Genomic DNA, 19,446 nt, shown 5'->3' on the forward strand with positions numbered 1-19,446 from the left:
CTACAGACCCTGGTTTGATTCCAGGCTGTATCACAACCGGCCGTGATTGGGAGTCCCATAGGGTGGCGCACAATTGGTCTCACCGTCGTCCGGGTTAGGTTTTGGTTAAATAAAAAAATAAAAAACCCTGAGTACTCCGTTCTGGTGTCTTGGTCCTCCCACCCCTAGGGGAGGGCAGCTCCCACTCAGCCCAGTCAAAGCTCTTCTCTGTCCTGGCACCCCAATGGTGGAACGAGCTTCCTCATGAAGCTAGCACAGCAGAGTCCCTGTCCATCTTCTGAAAACGTGTGTACCTCTTCAAATAGTATCTTAAATAAGACATCCCACTCTTATTTCCCCTCCAACTTAAATTAAACTTCTCTTTTCCTACAAGCACTGCCCTTGCTGATAACTACTTCATTGAGTTGAGTGTCTCACCTTGCTATTTTAAGATGAATCCGACTGTAAGTCACTCTGGATAAGAGCGTCTGGTAAATTACTTAAATGTAAATCGTAAAGAAAGTTTTATTTCGATCCCTGTCTGTTCTCCCAGTACTTCCTGTTTCTTTCGTGGGTTAGTTGAATTCCCGTCGTTGATCAGCATGGTTAACGGGTTGATGGTTGGTTACCACAGCTACAACGGTCCTTTCGTAACTTCCAAAGGTCAAGTTAAAGGCAGGTCTTTAGGAGACAGGAGACATGTGAACAGGAGGTAGAATAAAGGGAGAGAACTAAACTAGAGCCCTCTGTGACCCGCCTCAGTCACCAACTTCAGTTGAACACATAAAACATTAGAAACGGGGAGATGAAAAGAATGGAGCACATCAAAGAACAAGCGAGGCGAAAAGATGAAAAAGAAGACAGAATGGGTTGTTGGCCTGGATGGATGGAGGAATGAATGGATGATGGTGTGGGGGTGTCGGAGAGAGAGAACAGCAGTGGAGAACAGAGTGTCATTGTACTTGAACACCAGGCACTGGGAGACACACACACACACACACACACAAACACGGCTACACACACTGTCACACACGCTTACACAGACACACTGACAGACACACAAGCGTATGCTTCTACCCACTGCCACACAGACTTGCACTAGCTGGCATCTCAGAGGGCAGCCCTCTCTCCAGTCCTGTCCTGTCCTGGGTGTTGAAGCTATCTGGATGTTGAAGCTCTTCGCCCCTCTGCAGAAGCCAACCTGACCTCTCAGGTCCTCGTTCGTACCTGTGGACTGAGCTGAACCTTCCAAGACCTCTGTCCCTGCCTCCCCCTGAACCAGCCAACCGGTTACCTACATCCACCTCTGACCTATACAACCACAGCTCCACAGGACTGCTGAAGAACACGCTGCTTCTCCAACGACTGCTTGGAAGAGGAGAGGAGATCCATCACACTCCATCTGAGGTGACTAATGTACTCTAATGTATTGTTTGTGTATTGAAAATACTACGGCGTTAGTACAGTCAACAAAAACATTTTGGTATTGAAACCTTCCACCTCAAGGTAAAGAAGGTGCATTCCGTAGCTTGTTGGACCTGTCTGTGTCAGGATCTCACTGTCTATTATACTAATGTGTTTATTCTCTTTTAGGATCTCACTGTCTATTATACTAATGTGTTTATTCTCTTTTAGGATCTCATTGTCTATTATACTAATCTGCTTATTCTCTTTTAGGATCTCACTGTTATACTAATGTGTTTATTCTCTTTTAGGATCTCACTGTCTATTACACTAATGTGTTTATTCTCTTTTAGGATTTCACTGTCTATTATACTAATGTGTTTCTTGTCTTTTATCATTAGTATGATACTGTAATTTATAAACTGGGTGGTTCAAGCCCTGAATGTTGATTGGCTGAGAGCCGTGGTGTACCGTATACCACGGGTACGACAAATCATTTATTTTTACTGCTCTATTTACGTTGGTAACCAGTTTATAATGGCAATAAGGCACCTCGGGGGTGTGTGGCATATAGTCAATATACCATGACTAAGGGCTGTAATCCAGGCACTCTGCGTTGTGTCGTGCTTAAGAACAGCCCTTAGCTGTGGTATATTGGCCATATACCACACCCCCCCAGGCCTTATTGCTTAAGTATCTGATGCCTATTCTTTTTTTTTAAACAATGTGGCATGAAACTAGAGAGGGGAAACTAAAGATAAAGGTCCATCCCCTGTTAGACAATATGTTAATCATAGTCTTATTTCATCATCCCACTGGGCACAGACGTCAGTTCAATGTCAAGTTTGGATTTACATTTGGTTGAGTTGTCAACTAACCGTGAATTCAACTTGAAATGAACAACAGAACCCATGTCATTGGGTTTGGGTTAAAAGTTAGGTGAAATAAAAACATTTGATCCGATAAGTTTTCCACATTGATTCAACGTCATCACGTAGATTTTTTGTGGCAACAACGATGATTCAACCAATTTTTGCCCAGCGGGTTAACCTCTATCAATTTTGCCGATACAAGTAGTGATTGATCCATCTATTGTATCTGTCCAGCTGTTATTTCTCCCTGTGTAATTAAGGCAGTCCAGAACAGAGTTAAACCGAGCTGGGTCCTCAGTCAACAGAGCCTGGGCCCACTGTACCAGTCCTGTATGAAAGCCCTGCTGTGTTCCGATCCTCCTCATGTTTTTCTGAGATAACCCAGTGTTCAGGCCAGGCAGGCGTAGCAGCTCGTAGCTCCAACACCCACAGCAGCACAGTCAATGGAAACCGTTCTCTCTCTGCTCCTTCGGGTCCACACTGGAATCCAGTCACTCTCAGGCCCTCCCCCCTGCCTGTTTACAAATAGTTATGATAAACATTAGTTACAGTAGCTAAACACTGGGATTATTTTGACTTTTAAGTGTTTATGAATGCTATGCTAATCTGTGTAGGATTCAATAGACTGGGTGAATGGTACTTATGACTGACAACACAGCTCTTAGCTCCCTCAGTAGATGCCTACTGGATAACTTTTATTTGTATTGCATTTAATCTTATTAGGAATTTATCTTATTAACACTTTGTTCTAGCTAGCTATTTGTGTAGGTAGCTATCAAGTAAACACAATGATTCATGATAGGATTTGCTATTATTCTGGTGGTTTAGAAGTTCATTTGCATAAGTGCAGTTCAGAAATGTCCTCAACTGGATCACTATACTAACCACTGCTTTTATTTCATCTGGTTGTTAGGACGTTTGTTCTCGTCTGTCCCCAGTTGGTCTCCGCATCAACCAGAGAGAAGGAGAGGGTCAAGAAGAAGAGGAGGAGGAAGACATCTGTTTTTCAAGATTTCGGGGGTGCATAGACTTTCCACGGCTTGGGACTATTTTAGTGAGACAAAGAGAAAGGACTTTAACATCCCAGTAACAACCAACGTGGTACAAATACTTACGAAAATCCAGCCAAATACCGGTAGACATCGTCAACCGTCACCACAACCGTTACTACTGCCACAACAACAACAGCCTGACACCTTAACCATGGCGACCACCGGCATGCAGCTCCTGGGCCTGATCTTGTCTCTGGTTGGCTGGGTGGGCGGCTTCCTGGTATGCTCTGTTCCGCTGTGGCGCGTCACCGCCTTCATCGGCAACAACATCGTGACGGCTCAGATCATCTGGGAGGGGCTGTGGATGACCTGCATCGTCCAATCAACGGGCCAGATCCAGTGCAAGGTGTACGACAGTCTCTTGGCCCTGCCCAGCGACATGCAGGCGGCCCGGGGCCTCACCGTGCTCTCCGTCCTCCTCTGTGGCCTGGCCCTGGCTCTAGGTGTGGTGGGGGTAAAGTGCACCAAGTGTATTGGTCAGAATAGTCTGAAGGCTCGTATTGCAAGGATCTCCGGCTTTCTGTTCGGCATCGCTGGGTTTCTCTACCTGGTTCCTATCTGCTGGACGGCCCACTCCATTATCAGGGACTTCTATGATCCCCACGTGGCCGCGCCGCACAAGAGAGAGCTAGGCCCCGCCCTATACCTAGGCTGGGGGGCGTCGGCCTTGCTCCTGATTGGTGGGTCGCTGCTGTATGCGGGGTCGAGTCCTCCCGGCATCCCCGGGTCTCCGACCTTCAGCAGCGACAGCAGCCCCCGTAGAGGACCTGCTGCTCAGGTCAAAGGTTATGTCTGATCGGAATGCCACAAAACCCCATGATTCCATGATTCCGAGATTCTATGATTCCATGATTCCGCCCTGACAACATGAAAAACCCTCCTCTCTTAGTATTTATACTTTTTAATACTTTGGAATGTTAATGTTATTATTATTATTCGGTTGGTGCTTTTTGTCATTCTTTCAAAAGATGCACTAGGAGGTTATGAAGGGAATTGTGAAATCATTTTGCTATTTCATGTGTCCCTGTTGTCCTCCGATAACCCTATTGTCTGTCAGTCTGTCTGTCTGTCAGTGTAAAACCCAATAAAATCATCAGCCTTTCATTTCCTCTCTGGGAAACTCCTCTGTGTGAATTCATCTATTCTGGGATACAGTAGCCTGTATTCGCCTCAAACCAAAGGATTAGGATGGTCACCAAGAGTAAATGTCTTGGCATTGTAGTGGGCCAATGGAACATGTTGTCATGTCGTCACCATTGTGACCTGTGAGTGGTGGTGCAGATTGGAACGGAACAATAGAACAATGGGGAACTGTGTATGTGTGTACGTCTGTGAGTGTGTGGTGTAGCGCTGATGGAGAGAGCACCAGCCAAGGGCCTTTTTTTCCCAACCAGCTACCACTCATCCTCCATCTCCCATCAGGTCATCACTACAGACTGTACAGTTATCTCCATGTTTCAATGTCTCCAGTCCAGTCTAGATATCAAAACCGGGCTCCTGTCCTCAGTTCTTAGGGGACACTGCCCGCGTCCCAAATACCACCCTATTCCCTATACAGTTCCATGCTTTTGATGGAAGCATAGAGCTCTGGTTTAAAACTAGTGCACTTACAATGGGCTCTGATCAAACAAAGTGCACTATATAGGGAATAGGGTTCAATATAATTTAAGACTCAGACTCCAGTCCAGTCCAGCAGAACCAGGCTCCTCACAAATGATTGGCTGACAATGACATCATCAGGTGATGATGTCATTGTTATCGTTGCCATACACCGTAAGACAGGGTTCGTCAGCTAGGGGTTTTTGCCTCGGGGCCCAAAAGGTTTTCAGAGCTAATGGTTGGCGGGCCGGAACACAATTAGCATATAACAGGAGCAAAGTTAATAGAGGCATACAGCACAAATGGAACAACGTTGTTTCTGAACACATGATTCATACGTAATACATTTAATGACAATAACATAATCATTTTGAATTGATTAAACTCCTAAAATCACCAATGTCTTCTTTATTCAGTTGTTATTGTTGTGAATGTCTCTGTGCGTTGATTGGCAGGGGGAAAACAGCTCTAGAATAGTCTACTGGAGGCTACGCTAGTTTGATTTACGTCAACATTCCTTCAGAACAATTACCTTCCATATACTGGAAGATCTGATGTCAAATCTCCAAACTGTTGATTGAGTACATTAGAAGAAATGACAAACATCTCTCCATTCAAACGGTAAGTGTGTGTGTGTGTGTGTGTGTGTGTGTGTGTGTGTGTGTGTGTGTGTGTGTGTTTTGTTGAAGCATGTCATGTGGGATGTGTTGAGCGCCAGTAATAACTATTGTATTCATGAGACATAGTTGACATCCTTCAGATTCTACAGTTGCAGCGCTGTTATAGCTACTTTAATTATGATAAGACATTTCATAAGATCTATCCATCTTATAAATATGACAACCCATCCAGCCCTACCAGCTAACAGTAGAGACTAGTAGAGACAGAGACACAATGTCACTGTATGGAGCATCAGCAGCACAGCCACAACAATGGCCTCCAGTGTTGTGAGTGCCAGGTAGTGACTCATACATAGAACTATAATCCACAGAAAAGGGCTTGGAACCTCTAACCCTGGAAATTTGACTTGTATATGGATGGGTACACTCACATTGGCTGCCAGTCCACCCATAATGCCATCATTGACTTGAATGGGGTGGGTCGTTCTATGCATTCTGCGTCTATGTACTCATCTATGACCTAAGTAGACCTATGTATACCAGTGTAGGGAGGAGGAGAGTGTGATGAAATATAGCAAGGCAGTTCCTCTTATTCCTCATAACAATGTGATGGAATGGATAGATGGCTGGATAGGGCCTGATCACACTTGATGACGTAGGCCAATACCACAGGAGGCTGCTGACGGAAGGATGGCTCATAATAATGGCTGGAATTGCGCAAATGGAATGGCATCAACCAAATGGAAACCATGGAAACCATGTGTTCTATGTATTTGCTACCCGTCCACCCCAACTAAAGTGCCACCAACCTCCTGTGGCCTAGACACATAGAAGGCTGCAGCTCCACCACCCACCAACACTTAACGATCCCTCTCTTCTCTTGAACAATTTCATGTCGATTAAATTGGCTCACACAGATAGACTGTGAATGGGCTTCCGATTTGTTCTCTAATTTGAATGTCTCCCTGTATTTCACTGTATCAAACTGAGTAGAATTTAGGCGAACCAAGTGATCAGAAAACCGCCATTGCTGAGGATTTATTGAGTACCCAGTAAGGCTAGCTTGTTGCACCGTCATAAAAATGTTCCTCTGTCAAACGTAATGTTGTGGAACCCATGTCCACTTGAATGAACTGTACACAACCAAGTCCCCCTGTACAATCCCCTCTTCAGACTCTAGGGGGCAACGTCACAATACCGTTAGGAATAGACGGACTTCACCACCGAACCACAGAGTTTCTAAACCCGAAACAGGAAGTAGGAAGTAGCAAATAACTTTACAGCTGGCTAGCGATCTATACAGTGGATGTGTTCAAATAATTTTTGGATTGACCCCCAAAAAAATAACGTTCTCGTCAGCTAGCCTGCGTCATTGGATCAGCCATGGGAAAGGGTGGTGGTACATTTGAGAGGCTTCTTGGTAAGATATGAGTATCTACATTTTTTACACCGGTGATTGTTTTTTGCGTATTGTTTTGGCAGTCGTTTGGGGCTGTGACACAGCCCTGCTAACAAGCTAACATTAGCTAACGTTACCTAGCTAAACTTGGCATTGTCTGTGTTCAGTTCGACGATAGGCCGAGGCCTCTAATCGAGTATAGTCTTCTCTATCGAGTATTGCAGTGTAACTGCTTATCAATAACATGTCATTTAATCTACCAAAAACTATGCTTACATGCCAGGCATTTTGTCTAGCCTAGGTTAGCTTGGCTAGCTAGCATGCTAGCAACGCAATCAGAGGATGTTGTGTGGGTGCGCTGCGCCCCGATTTTCCCGACATAAAATAAAAAATAAAAACATATTTGTTTAGTTGGATATCCCCGATCGTCAGACATAAATCATTGTTTTTATGATTTGCATAACTTTCATTATTTGCCATCCAGCTAGCTAGTTGTTCTAGATATTTTAGCTCGTTTGCTAGTAGTAGCTTAGTTGGCTATCTATCCAGCTCACCCCACTGCGCCAGACAACGTCACCAGACATATGTTCTTATCAGTCTCATCGTAGACTAACTTCAACCCCTAAACAGTTTAGACAACTCGCTGACAACTGTAATCATCAGTAGATTGCTTCAAGTGCTCTGATGTTATTGAGGGTGCCAGTGCCAATTGTTGAGCCCTGTGTTGGCATAATAAATTAAGGCCAACACATCATAAACTGGCCAACAGAAAAGGCCGAAGGTTTGTGTCAAATCATAATAACATACAGGCTCATTCCCGGTTACCGACGTTTCCTCTTAGTTTTGCAACAGCCGCAAGCTACTTAGTTACTGTGTAGAAATGCATTCCATAACAACATACCTTGATCCACTCACTATTAATCACTAACTAGGCCTACCCCATCCCCATCATTTACTGAATGGAGAAATCCTCTGTTTCATACTACAGTGATCGAATAACATATTATTATTATTATTAGGATCAGTTACATTTGTATAGTCCCACACGCCATGCCTGGAAATGTTCATGTTGAAGTCTAAATTGTGATGTGGGAAAGGCTGCTTTCTCAGTCATTAATGGTTTTGAATAGGCGCTAGTCACAATCAATTTCACCTGCTCACTAGCAAGCACACAACTCCACTGTTTAGAGAAATAGCCTATGCTTTCAGGTGTAAGGTTTTGTCTTATCCACCCTGGTTAAAAGACCCTCACACTTATCTTCTCTTACTAACACTGACTTAGCTGATAGCTACTTTATTGAGGGAAAGTGTACTTGCTACGACTGTGATATGTGGTTGTCTCACCAAGCTATTTTAAGATGAATGCAGTGACTGTAAGTCGCTCTGGATAACGTTGTCTGCTGAATGACGTAAATGTTTATGATAATCTTGAATGAAAGACATGTGAGACACTGAACCCTCTCCTCTCTGTCTGCAGATAAAGCAACCAGTCAGCTGCTGCTGGAGACAGACTGGGAGTCCATCCTGCAGATCTGTGATCTCATTCGTCAAGGAGACACACAGTGAGTAGTAGAGTGCCGAGTACACCACGGCCCTGATCAAATACTTAGAATCCTTCCTTCCTTCTGGTAATCACTAGCCTAATCTCTGTGATGGGATAATTGCAGTGGAGAGGTCCTTAAGTGTTTCCGTGACGAGGCCTAGGAAGGAAGGAAGGAAGGAACCATTTGAAAAATAATTGGAACTAGCCCCATGTTTCTCCACACGGTAGAAGTGTGTCTGGTCTGATCAGTCTTTCTCTTCCTGCAGGGCGAAGTATGCCATCGGAGCCATTAAGAAGAAGCTGATGGATAAGAACCCACATGTGGCCCTTTATGGTCTTGAGGTGGGTTACGAGACTGACCAATGCTGCGTGGATCTACGCTGAACCACTCCCCCACTTGTGATGACACAATCATAACCTCCTAGTGCTGCTTTACAGGACGGCTCATCAATTATTCACATTGGGCCATATTCAGATGTTTTGAATAATAAATGCGCGTTAAGGAAATGTTATCCAGATATGTATATACGCCTCGATCACACCGACAGGCGTGATTCCATTTGGATACACCAGAGGTACGTTAGTTTCCCAGTGGAACGCTGCGTTTGCCTTGCAGCATTGCAGAGGCAGTGCGTTCTGTGTGATGTAGAGGTTGGATTTATGGAACGTAAGCATCAAACTGTATGTGTCGACGGCTCGACAGAAATGGTAGCGAAAAGTGTGAATGTTGAACTTCTGTTGCCCACATATCCAGATGATGCTGCGTAACATTTTGCGTAATGATGCTGTCGGTGTAACCACGGTGACAGGCTAGTTCCATAGTGAAAGGTCTGACGTGAGGCGTAATCAGAAGAATTAGGCCTCTGTGTTGTGAAGTGTGATTGAGGGTTTCTTCCCCCTGTCAGGTGTTGGAGTCTGTAGTGAAGAACTGTGGTCAGACGGTCCATGATGAGGTGGCCTGTAAGACCACCATGGAGGAGCTGAAGGATCTACTGAAGGTGACCCTGTCTTGATTCACCCCCTCTACACCCCCTTCACCCCCTCTACACCCCCTTCACCCCCTCTATACCTCCTTAACCCCCTCTATACCTCCTTCATCCCCTCTACCCCCCCTTCAGCCCCTCTACCCCTCCTTCAGCCCCTCTACCCCTCCTTCAGCCCCTCTACCCCTCCTTCAGCCCCTCTATACCTCCTTAACCCCCCTCTATACCTCCTTCAGCCCCTCTACCCCTCCTTCAGCCCCTCTACCCCTCCTTCAGCCCCTCTACCCCTCCTTCAGCCCCTCTACCTCTCCTTCACCCCCTCTATACCTCCTTCAGCCCCTCTACCCCTCCTTCAGCCCCTCTACATCTTCCTTTCACCCCTGTCATGCGCCATCTTTCTTAGCATCATAGCAGAGACATACTCTTAATGATCGGCTATGGAAAGCCAACTGACATTTACTCCTGAGGTGCTGACTTGCTGCACCCTCGACAACTACTACTATTATTATTGTTACAACATCAAGAGCCTCGTAAACCAAAAGTTTCAATTGAAACCAACTGAAGCCAAATCATTTTAAGCAGGTTACTCAGATGATTCTCTCTCTCACCCTCCCACTCTCCACTTGCTCAGTTCCACTCCAGGGAAGCTCCATTGAGACCTGGATGACCCCGTTCTGATGGGTCATTCCTTAAAACAAGTGGAGTCAGACCTAATGGTGTCACGTCCTTACCTTTACCTCCACTCGTTGTTGTATAGAAGTGTTACTCTAGAGTGAACTAGTCTGCTGTGGTCTTCTACAGGCCTACATCCCATCAATCTCCTCCTTGTTGTATAGGAGTGTTACTCTAGAGTGAACTAGTCTGCTCTGGTCTTCTACAGGCCTACATCCCATCAATCTCCTCCTTGTTGTATAGAGTGTTACTCTAGAGTGGACTGGTCTGCTGTGGTCTTCTACAGGCCTACATCCCATCAATATCCTCCTTGTTGTATAGGAGTGTTACTCTAGAGTGAACTAGTCTGCTGTGATCTTCTACAGGCCTACATCCCATCAATCTCCTCCTTGTTGTATAGGAGTATTACGCTAGAGTGAACTAGTCTGCTGTGGTCTTCTACAGGCCTACATCCCATCAATCTCCTCTTGGGTTACTTCCATTCAGACAACTCTCATAGGGCCAGTTAAGTTTGTGGTGAGCCAAGAGAATGAAGGGACAGGAAGAGTTATGTGTGTGTGGTGAGCCAAGAGAATGAAGGGACAGGAACAGTTAAGTTTGTGGTGAGCCAAGAGGATGAAGGGACAGTAACATTAATGTTTGTGGTGAGCCAAGAGGATGAAGGGACAGGAACATTAATGTTTGTGGTGAGCCAAGAGGATGAAGGGACAGTAACATTAATGTTTGTGGTGAGCCAAGAGGATGAAGGGACAGGAACAGTTATGTTTGTGGTGAGCCAAGAGAATGAAGGGACAGGAACAGTTAAGTTTGTGGTGAGCCAAGAGAATGAAGGGACAGTAACAGTTAAGTTTGTGGTGAGCCAAGAGGATGAAGGGACAGTAACATTAATCTTTGTGGTGAGCCAAGAGGATGAAGGGACAGGAACATTAATGTTTGTGGTGAGCCAAGAGGATGAAGGGACAGGAACAGTTATGTTTGTGTGGTGAGCCAAGAGGATGAAGGGACAGGAACATTAATGTTTGTGGTGAGCCAAGATGATGAAGGGACAGAAACAGTTATGTTTGTGGTGAGCCAAGAGGATGAAGGGACAGGAACATTAATGTTTGTGGTGAGCCAAGAGGATGAAGGGACAGGAACAGTTAAGTTTGTGGTGAGCCAAGAGAATGAAGGGACAGGAACAGTAATGTTTGTGGTGAGCCAAGAGAATGAAGGGACAGGAACAGTTATGTTTGTGGTGAGCCAAGAGGATGAAGGGACAGTAACATTAATGTTTGTGGTGAGCCAAGAGGATGAAGGGACAGGAACAGTAATGTTTGTGGTGAGCCAAGAGAATGAAGGGACAGGAACAGTTATGTTTGTGGTGAGCCAAGAGAATGAAGGGACAGGAACAGTTATGTTTGTGGTGAGCCAAGAGGATGAAGGGACAGTAAGAGTTATGTTTGTGGTGAGCCAAGAGGATGAAGGGACAGGAACAGTTATGTTTGTGGTGAGCCAAGAGAATGAAGGGACAGGAACAGTTAAGTTTGTGGTGAGCCAAGAGAATGAAGGGACAGGAACAGTTATGTTTGTGGTGAGCCAAGAGGATGAAGGGACAGTAAGAGTTATGTTTGTGGTGAGCCAAGAGGATGAAGGGACAGGAACAGTTATGTTTGTGGTGAGCCAAGAGAATGAAGGGACAGGAACAGTTAAGTTTGTGGTGAGCCAAGTGGATGAAGGGACAGGAACAGTTATGTTTGTGGTGAGCCAAGAGAATGAAGGGACAGGAACAGTTATGTTTGTGGTGAGCCAAGATAATGAAGGGACAGAAACATTAATGTTTGTGGTGAGCCAAGAGGATGAAGGGACAGGAACATTAATGTTTGTGGTGAGCCAAGAGGATGAAGGGACAGGAACATTAATGTTTGTGGTGAGCCAAGAGAATGAAGGGACAGGAACAGTAATGTTTGTGGTGAGCCAAGAGGATGAAGGGACAGGAACAGTGATGTGTGTGTGGTGAGCCAAGAGAATGAAGGGACAGGAACAGTTATGTTTGTGGTGAGCCAAGAGGATGAAGGGACAGAAACTACACATTAGAATAATAAAAACATGTTAGCATTTCAATTTAGGTCAGAAAATGAATGTCTTGGTTTTTATGTCGACTGTCAGTTTTACAAGATACAACTTATTGTGATCTCAGTGTAGAAACTGGGAGTGTTAGGCTGCAGCACTGACGTACTAATCCAATCACGTGAGGGTTTCTTCTGGACGAGGGGGAAGTTCTCCCTAGACACTGATCTTGGGTCAGTTTTGCACCGCCCCCCCTACTAATGGTTAAGGTTTGGAGTGGGGGAGGGGAAACTGACCCTAGATCTGAACCTAGAGGAAACTTCAGCCCAGAGTGCTCCTTGTGGAAGGAATGCCCTCTCTTTTCTCTGTAGCTCTTGTGGTTGAGTTGGGTAAAGGAGGGAAGCTAAGACTAGGCTGTGACCCAGTCAGCTGACATGGGCTTCGCTTCCCAAATTACACCCTGTTTCCTAGTGCGCTACTTTTGACCAGGGCCCGTATAGGACTCTGGTATAAAGTAGTGCACTATGTAGGGAATAGGGTGCCGTTTGGGACGTAACCATGGCGATCACTGCACACCAGAACGGCTGTAATAGCACAGCAGACACCTCTCCCTCTGCTCTGATTTCTCCACCGTGTCTAGATAGCAGACGTATTCGTGGTCCCTCTACTACTGAAATCAGCTTCATGGCCAGCTACAGTTTGTACTAGTTTTTACACACACAGTGTGATCTGTCTGGGGGGATATGTCTGAGCCTTGTGCTGCACACTCCAATCCTTATGACCTTTTCACCCTGCGTCTTAGCCTCATAATCACCCACTGGGGCTGTAGTGAACTGCAGACCTGGGTTCAAATAGGGTTCGAAGTCTTTCAAATATTTCTGGTGTTTTGCTTAAACCTGTCTGGAGTGCCAGAATCTGCAGGGTTGCAGATTTTCAGACTTTTCAGACTATTCTATTGGTTGCATTGCTCCAGGTGAGCGAAATCAAGCCTTGATCAAGTCTTTAAAATGATTTTCAAATAGTATTTGAACCCAACCTGGGAGCTGGCCAGAGGTCATTCAGTTTTCCACATAGAAATGTAGCCCAATGAGTAGTTGACACGATTCCTTGTTCTACACAATGCATTTCTATCTGCAATGTTCAGAACAAGATAGATATTTTATGAATAAAACAGAAATCAGTCTATTTTTTTATATTTATTTTTAACCTTTATTTTATTTAACTTGGCAAATAAGAACAAATTCTTATTTTCAATGATGGCCTAGAGGCAGAACGACAGATTTGTACCTTGTCAGCTCGGGGATTCGAACTCACAACCTTCCGGTTACTGGTCCAACGCTCAAACCACTAGGCTACGCTGCCGCCCCTATTCTACCTGACAGTTATATCTGTTCTACACAATGCATATCTATCTGATTGTGAATGGTATGTTAAGGGTGCCACCCTCTTGAACAGTTCATTTGGATACACTATACAGCATGACATTGCAGTCTTTTGATTGGCTCCCCACCCTTGTCATGTGACCTTCTGTTGACTTCCTGATGGTGATGTCATAGCTTGGTCACACGCTGATTCAGGTCAGACCGACTGAGGGACTTCCCAGCACAAGTCTCTACTCTCTGTGAGAGAACACAGCAAGACAACACTCTGAACATGTGACGTCTGGAATGGGATTATTTAGGGGGGAAAGGACTGAAGGCAAGACAACACTCTGAACATCTAGTCTCTGAAGTGACGTCTGGAATGGGATTATTTAGGGGGGAAAGGACTGAAGGCAAGACAACACTCTGAACATGTGACGTCTGGAATGGGATTATTTAGGGGGGAAAGGACTAAAGGCAAGACAACACTCTGAACATGTGACGTCTGGAATGGGATTATTTAGGGGGGAAAGGACTGAAGGCAAGACAACACTCTGAACATGTGACGTCTGGAATGGGATTATTTAGGGGGGAAAGGACTGAAGGCAAGACAACACTCTGAACATGTGACGTCTGGAATGGGATTATTTAGGGGGGAAAGGACTGAAGGCAAGACAACACTCTGAACATGTGACGTCTGGAATGGGATTATTTAGGGGGGAAAGGACTGAAGGCAAGACAACACTCTGAACATGTGACGTCTGGAATGGGATTATTTAGGGGGGAAAGGACTGAAGGCAAGACAACACTCTGAACATGTGACGTCTGGAATGGGATTATTTAGGGGGGAAAGGACTGAAGGCAAGACAACACTCTGAACATGTGACGTCTGGAATGGGATTATTTAGGGGGGAAAGGACTGAAGGCAAGACAACACTCTGAAGTGACGTCTGGAATGGGATTATTTAGGGGGGAAAGGACTGAAGGCAAGACAACACTCTGAACATTTAGTCTCTGAAGTGACGTTTGGAATGGGATTATTTAGGGGGGAAAGGACTGAAGGCAAGACAACACTCTGAACATGTGACGTCTGGAATGGGATTATTTAGGGGGGAAAGGACTGAAGGCAAGACAACACTGAACATGTGACGTCTGGAATGGGATTATTTAGGGGGGAAAGGACTGAAGGCAAGACAACACTCTGAACATGTAGTGTCTGAAGTGACGTCTGGAATGGGATTATTTAGGGGGGAAAGGACTGAAGGCAAGACAACACTCTGAACATGTGACGTCTGGAATGGGATTATTTAGGGGGGAAAGGACTGAAGGCAAGACAACACTCTGAACATGTGACGTCTGGAATGGGATTATTTAGGGGGGAAAGGACTGAAGGCAAGACAACACTCTGAACATGTAGTGTCTGAAGTGACGTCTGGAATGGGATTATTTAGGGGGGAAAGGACTGAAGGCAAGACAACACTCTGAACATGTGACGTCTGGAATGGGATTATTTAGGGGGAAAAGGACTGAAGGCAAGACAACACTCTGAACATGTGACGTCTGGAATGGGATTATTTAGGGGGGAAAGGACTGAAGGAAAGACAACACTCTGAACATGTGACGTCTGGAATGGGATTATTTAGGGGGAAAAGGACTGAAGGCAAGACAACACTCTGAACATTTAGTCTCTGAAGTGACGTCTGGAATGGGATTATTTAGGGGGGAAAGGACTGAAGGCAAGACAACACTCTGAACATGTGACGTCTGGAATGGGATTATTTAGGGGGAAAAGGACTGAAGGCAAGACAACACTCTGAACATGTGACGTCTGGAATGGGATTATTTAGGGGGGAAAGGACTGAAGGCAAGACAACACTCTGAACATGTAGTGTCTGAAGTGACGTCTGGAATGGGATTATTTAGGGGGGAAAGGACTGAAGGCAAGACAACACTCTGAACATGTGACGTCTGGAATGGGATTATTTAGGGGGGAAAGGACTGAAGGCAAGACAACACTCTGAACATGTGACGTCTGGAATGGGATTATTTAGGGGGGAAAGGACTGAAGGCAAGACAACACTCTGAACATGTGACGTCTGGAATGGGATTATTTAGGGGGGAAAGGACTGAAGGCAAGACAACACTCTGAACATGTGACGTCTGGAATGGGATTATTTAGGGGGAAAGGACTGAAGGCAAGACAACACTCTGAACATTTAGTCTCTGAAGTGACATCTGGAATGGGATTATTTAGGGGGGAAAGGACTGAAGGAAACGTTTAAGTTTGAAGTATTTCTATAGAGACTTGTTGGTCTGGTAAAACAAGTCTCTACCTAGAGTAGAACCGTGATTCAGTCTAGGTGTAGAACCTTGTTTCAGTCTAGGTGTATTCATATCATATTATTATAGTATAGCCTAGTATTATCTTCTATTCTGGAAGAAGGAAGTGTTGTGTTTGTCAGGGGACTGGGGTGCACAGTTTTTTGTGTGTTTTCTTTGCACTTAATATAGAGTAGTGTTTTTAAATGCAGTTTATCTGTCTAAAAGTTGTTCTTGGGAAGTTGTACATAACCACTCACTGAGTACTACAGTGTATCTGTACTGTGAGTACTACAGTGTATCTGTGACTGTAACTCAGTGAGTGGTGATGTACTACAGTGTATCTGTGACTGTAACTCAGTGAGTGGTGATGTACTACAGTGTATCTGTGACTGTAACTCAGTGAGTGGTGATGTACTACAGTGTATCTGTGACTGTAACTCAGTGAGTGGTGATGTACTACAGTGTATCTGTGACTGTAACTCAGTGAGTGGTGATGTACTACAGTGTATCTGTGACTCAGTGAGTGGTGATGTACTACAGTGTATCTGGACTAACTCAGTGAGTGATGATGTACTACAGTGTATCTGTGACTGTAACTCAGTGAGTGGTGATGTACTACAGTGTATCTGTGACTGTAACTCAGTGAGTGGTGATGTACTACAGTGTATCTGTGACTAACTCAGTGAGTGGTGATGTACTACAGTGTATCTGGACTAACTCAGTGAGTGATGATGTACTACAGTGTATCTGTGACTGTAACTCAGTGAGTGGTGATGTACTACAGTGTATCTGTGACTGTAACTCAGTGAGTGGTGATGTACTACAGTGTATCTGTAACTCAGTGAGTGGTGATGTGCTACAGTGTATCTGTAACTCAGTGAGTGGTGATGTACTACAGTGTATCTGTACTGTGACTGTAACTCAGTGAGTGGTGATGTACTACAGTGTATCTGTGACTGTAACTCAGTGAGTGGTGATGTACTACAGTGTATCTGTGACTGTGACTCAGTGAGTGGTGATGTACTACAGTGTATCTGTGACTGTAACTCAGTGAGTGATGATGTACTACAGTATCTGTGACTGTAACTCAGTGAGTGGTGATGTACTACAGTGTATCTGTGACTGTAACTCAGTGAGTGGTGATGTACTACAGTGTATCTGTGACTCAGTGAGTGGTGATGTACTACAGTGTATCTGTGACTGTAACTCAGTGAGTGATGATGTACTACAGTGTATCTGTGACTGTAACTCAGTGAGTGGTGATGTACTACAGTGTATCTGTGACTGTAACTCAGTGAGTGGTGATGTACTACAGTGTATCTGTGACTAACTCAGTGAGTGGTGATGTACTACAGTGTATCTGTGACTGTAACTCAGTGAGTGGTGATGTACTACAGTGTATCTGTGACTGTAACTCAGTGAGTGGTGATGTACTACAGTGTATCTGTGACTGTAACTCAGTGAGTGGTGATGTACTACAGTGTATCTGTGACTGTAACTCAGTGAGTGGTGATGTACTACAGTGTATCTGTGACTGTAACTCAGTGAGTGGTGATGTTCTACAGTGTATCTGTGACTGTAACTCAGTGAGTGGTGATGTACTACAGTGTATCTGTGACTGTAACTCAGTGAGTGGTGATGTACTACAGTGTATCTGTGACTGTAACTCAGTGAGTGGTGATGTACTACAGTGTATCTGTGACTGTAACTCAGTGAGTGGTGATGTACTACAGTGTATCTGTGACTGTAACTCAGTGAGTGGTGATGTACTACAGTGTATCTGTGACTCAGTGAGTGGTGATGTACTACAGTGTATCTGTGACTGTAACTCAGTGAGTGGTGATGTACTACAGTGTATCTGTGACTCAGTGAGTGGTGATGTACTACAGTGTGACTGTGACTCAGTGAGTGGTGATGTACTACAGTGTATCTGTGACTGTAACTCAGTGAGTGGTGATGTGCTACAGTGTATCTGTGACTGTAACTCAGTGAGTGGTGATGTACTACAGTGTATCTGTGACTCAGTGAGTGGCGATGTACTACAGTGTATCTGTAACTCAGTGAGTGGTGATGTACTACTGTGTATCTGTAACTCAGTGAGTGGTGATGTACTACAGTGTATCTGTGACTGTAACTCATTGAGTGGTGATGTACTACAGTGTATCTGTAACTCAGTGAGTGGTGATGTACTACAGTGTATCTGTGACTGTAACTCATTGAGTGGTGATGTACTACAGTGTATCTGTGACTGTAACTCAGTGAGTGGTGATGTACTACAGTGTATCTGTGACTCAGTGAGTGGCGATGTACTACAGTGTATCTGTGACTCAGTGAGTGGTGATGTACTACAGTGTGACTGTGACTCAGTGAGTGGTGATGTACTACAGTGTATCTGTGACTGTAACTCAGTGAGTGGTGATGTGCTACAGTGTATCTGTGACTGTAACTCAGTGAGTGGTGATGTACTACAGTGTATCTGTGACTCAGTGAGTGGCGATGTACTACAGTGTATCTGTAACTCAGTGAGTGGTGATGTACTACTGTGTATCTGTAACTCAGTGAGTGGTGATGTACTACAGTGTATCTGTGACTGTAACTCATTGAGTGGTGATGTACTACTGTGTATCTGTAACTCAGTGAGTGGTGATGTACTACAGTGTATCTGTAACTCAGTGAGTGGTGATGTACTACAGTGTATCTGTAACTCAGTGAGTGGTGATGTACTACAGTGTATCTGTGACTCAGTGAGTGGTGATGTACTACAGTGTATCTGTGACTGTAACTCATTGAGTGGTGATGTACTACTGTGTATCTGTGACTGTAACTCAGTGAGTGGTGATGTGCTACAGTGTATCTGTAACTCAGTGAGTGGTGATGTACTACAGTGTATCTGTGACTGTAACTCAGTGAGTGGTGATGTACTACAGTGTATCTGTGACTGTGACTCAGTGAGTGGTGATGTACTACAGTGTATCTGTGACTGTAACTCAGTGAGTGGTGATGTGCTACAGTGTATCTGTGACTGTGACTCAGTGAGTGGTGATGTACTACAGTGTATCTGTGACTGTAACTCAGTGAGTGGTGATGTGCTACAGTGTATCTGTAACTCAGTGAGTGGTGATGTACTACAGTGTATCTGTGACTGTAACTCAGTGAGTGGTGATGTACTACAGTGTATCTGTGACTGTAACTCAGTGAGTGGTGATGTACTACAGTGTATCTGTGACTGTAACTCAGTGAGTGGTGATGTACTACAGTGTATCTGTGACTGTAACTCAGTGAGTGGTGATGTACTACAGTGTATCTGTGACTGTAACTCAGTGAGTGGTGATGTACTACAGTGTATCTGTGACTGTAACTCAGTGAGTGGTGATGTACTACAGTGTATCTGTGACTGTGACTCAGTGAGTGGTGATGTACTACAGTGTATCTGTGACTCAGTGAGTGGCGATGTACTACAGTGTATCTGTGACTCAGTGAGTGGCGATGTACTACAGTGTATCTGTAACTCAGTGAGTGGTGATGTACTACAGTGTATCTGTGACTGTAACTCAGTGAGTGGTGATGTACTACAGTGTATCTGTAACTCAGTGA

At 44.8% G+C, this 19,446-nt stretch overlaps 2 protein-coding genes across 9 annotated transcripts in view; both read left to right on the forward strand.

The window, feature by feature from the left end:
• The first annotated feature begins 1,053 nt into the window (after nucleotides 1-1,053).
• Nucleotides 1,054-4,427, forward strand: cldnk (claudin k). Its single transcript, XM_036941989.1, has 2 exons — nucleotides 1,054-1,386; nucleotides 3,169-4,427. Exon 2 carries the CDS (start codon nucleotides 3,459-3,461, stop codon nucleotides 4,101-4,103), a length of 645 nt encoding a protein of 214 aa, XP_036797884.1. The 5' UTR covers nucleotides 1,054-1,386; nucleotides 3,169-3,458; the 3' UTR covers nucleotides 4,104-4,427.
• A 2,327-nt stretch (nucleotides 4,428-6,754) lies between these two features.
• hgs (hepatocyte growth factor-regulated tyrosine kinase substrate) overlaps nucleotides 6,755-19,446 on the forward strand; it is a 38,113-nt gene continuing 25,421 nt past the window's right edge. For 5 of the 8 annotated variants that reach the window (XM_036941991.1, XM_036941992.1, XM_036941993.1 and 2 more), the window contains exons 1-4: nucleotides 6,755-6,946; nucleotides 8,403-8,487; nucleotides 8,735-8,810; nucleotides 9,374-9,466. In XM_036941991.1, coding sequence (XP_036797886.1) covers nucleotides 6,910-6,946; nucleotides 8,403-8,487; nucleotides 8,735-8,810; nucleotides 9,374-9,466 — 291 coding nt within the window. In that variant the 5' untranslated portion in view covers nucleotides 6,755-6,909. The remainder of the gene's footprint in view (nucleotides 6,947-8,402; nucleotides 8,488-8,734; nucleotides 8,811-9,373; nucleotides 9,467-19,446) is intronic. The other 3 variants (XM_036941995.1, XM_036941997.1, XM_036941999.1) reach the window with 1 other exon arrangement.

The sequence above is a fragment of the Oncorhynchus mykiss genome, chromosome 13, assembly GCF_013265735.2.
Source record: "Oncorhynchus mykiss isolate Arlee chromosome 13, USDA_OmykA_1.1, whole genome shotgun sequence".
Taxonomy (NCBI): Eukaryota; Metazoa; Chordata; class Actinopteri; order Salmoniformes; family Salmonidae; genus Oncorhynchus; species Oncorhynchus mykiss.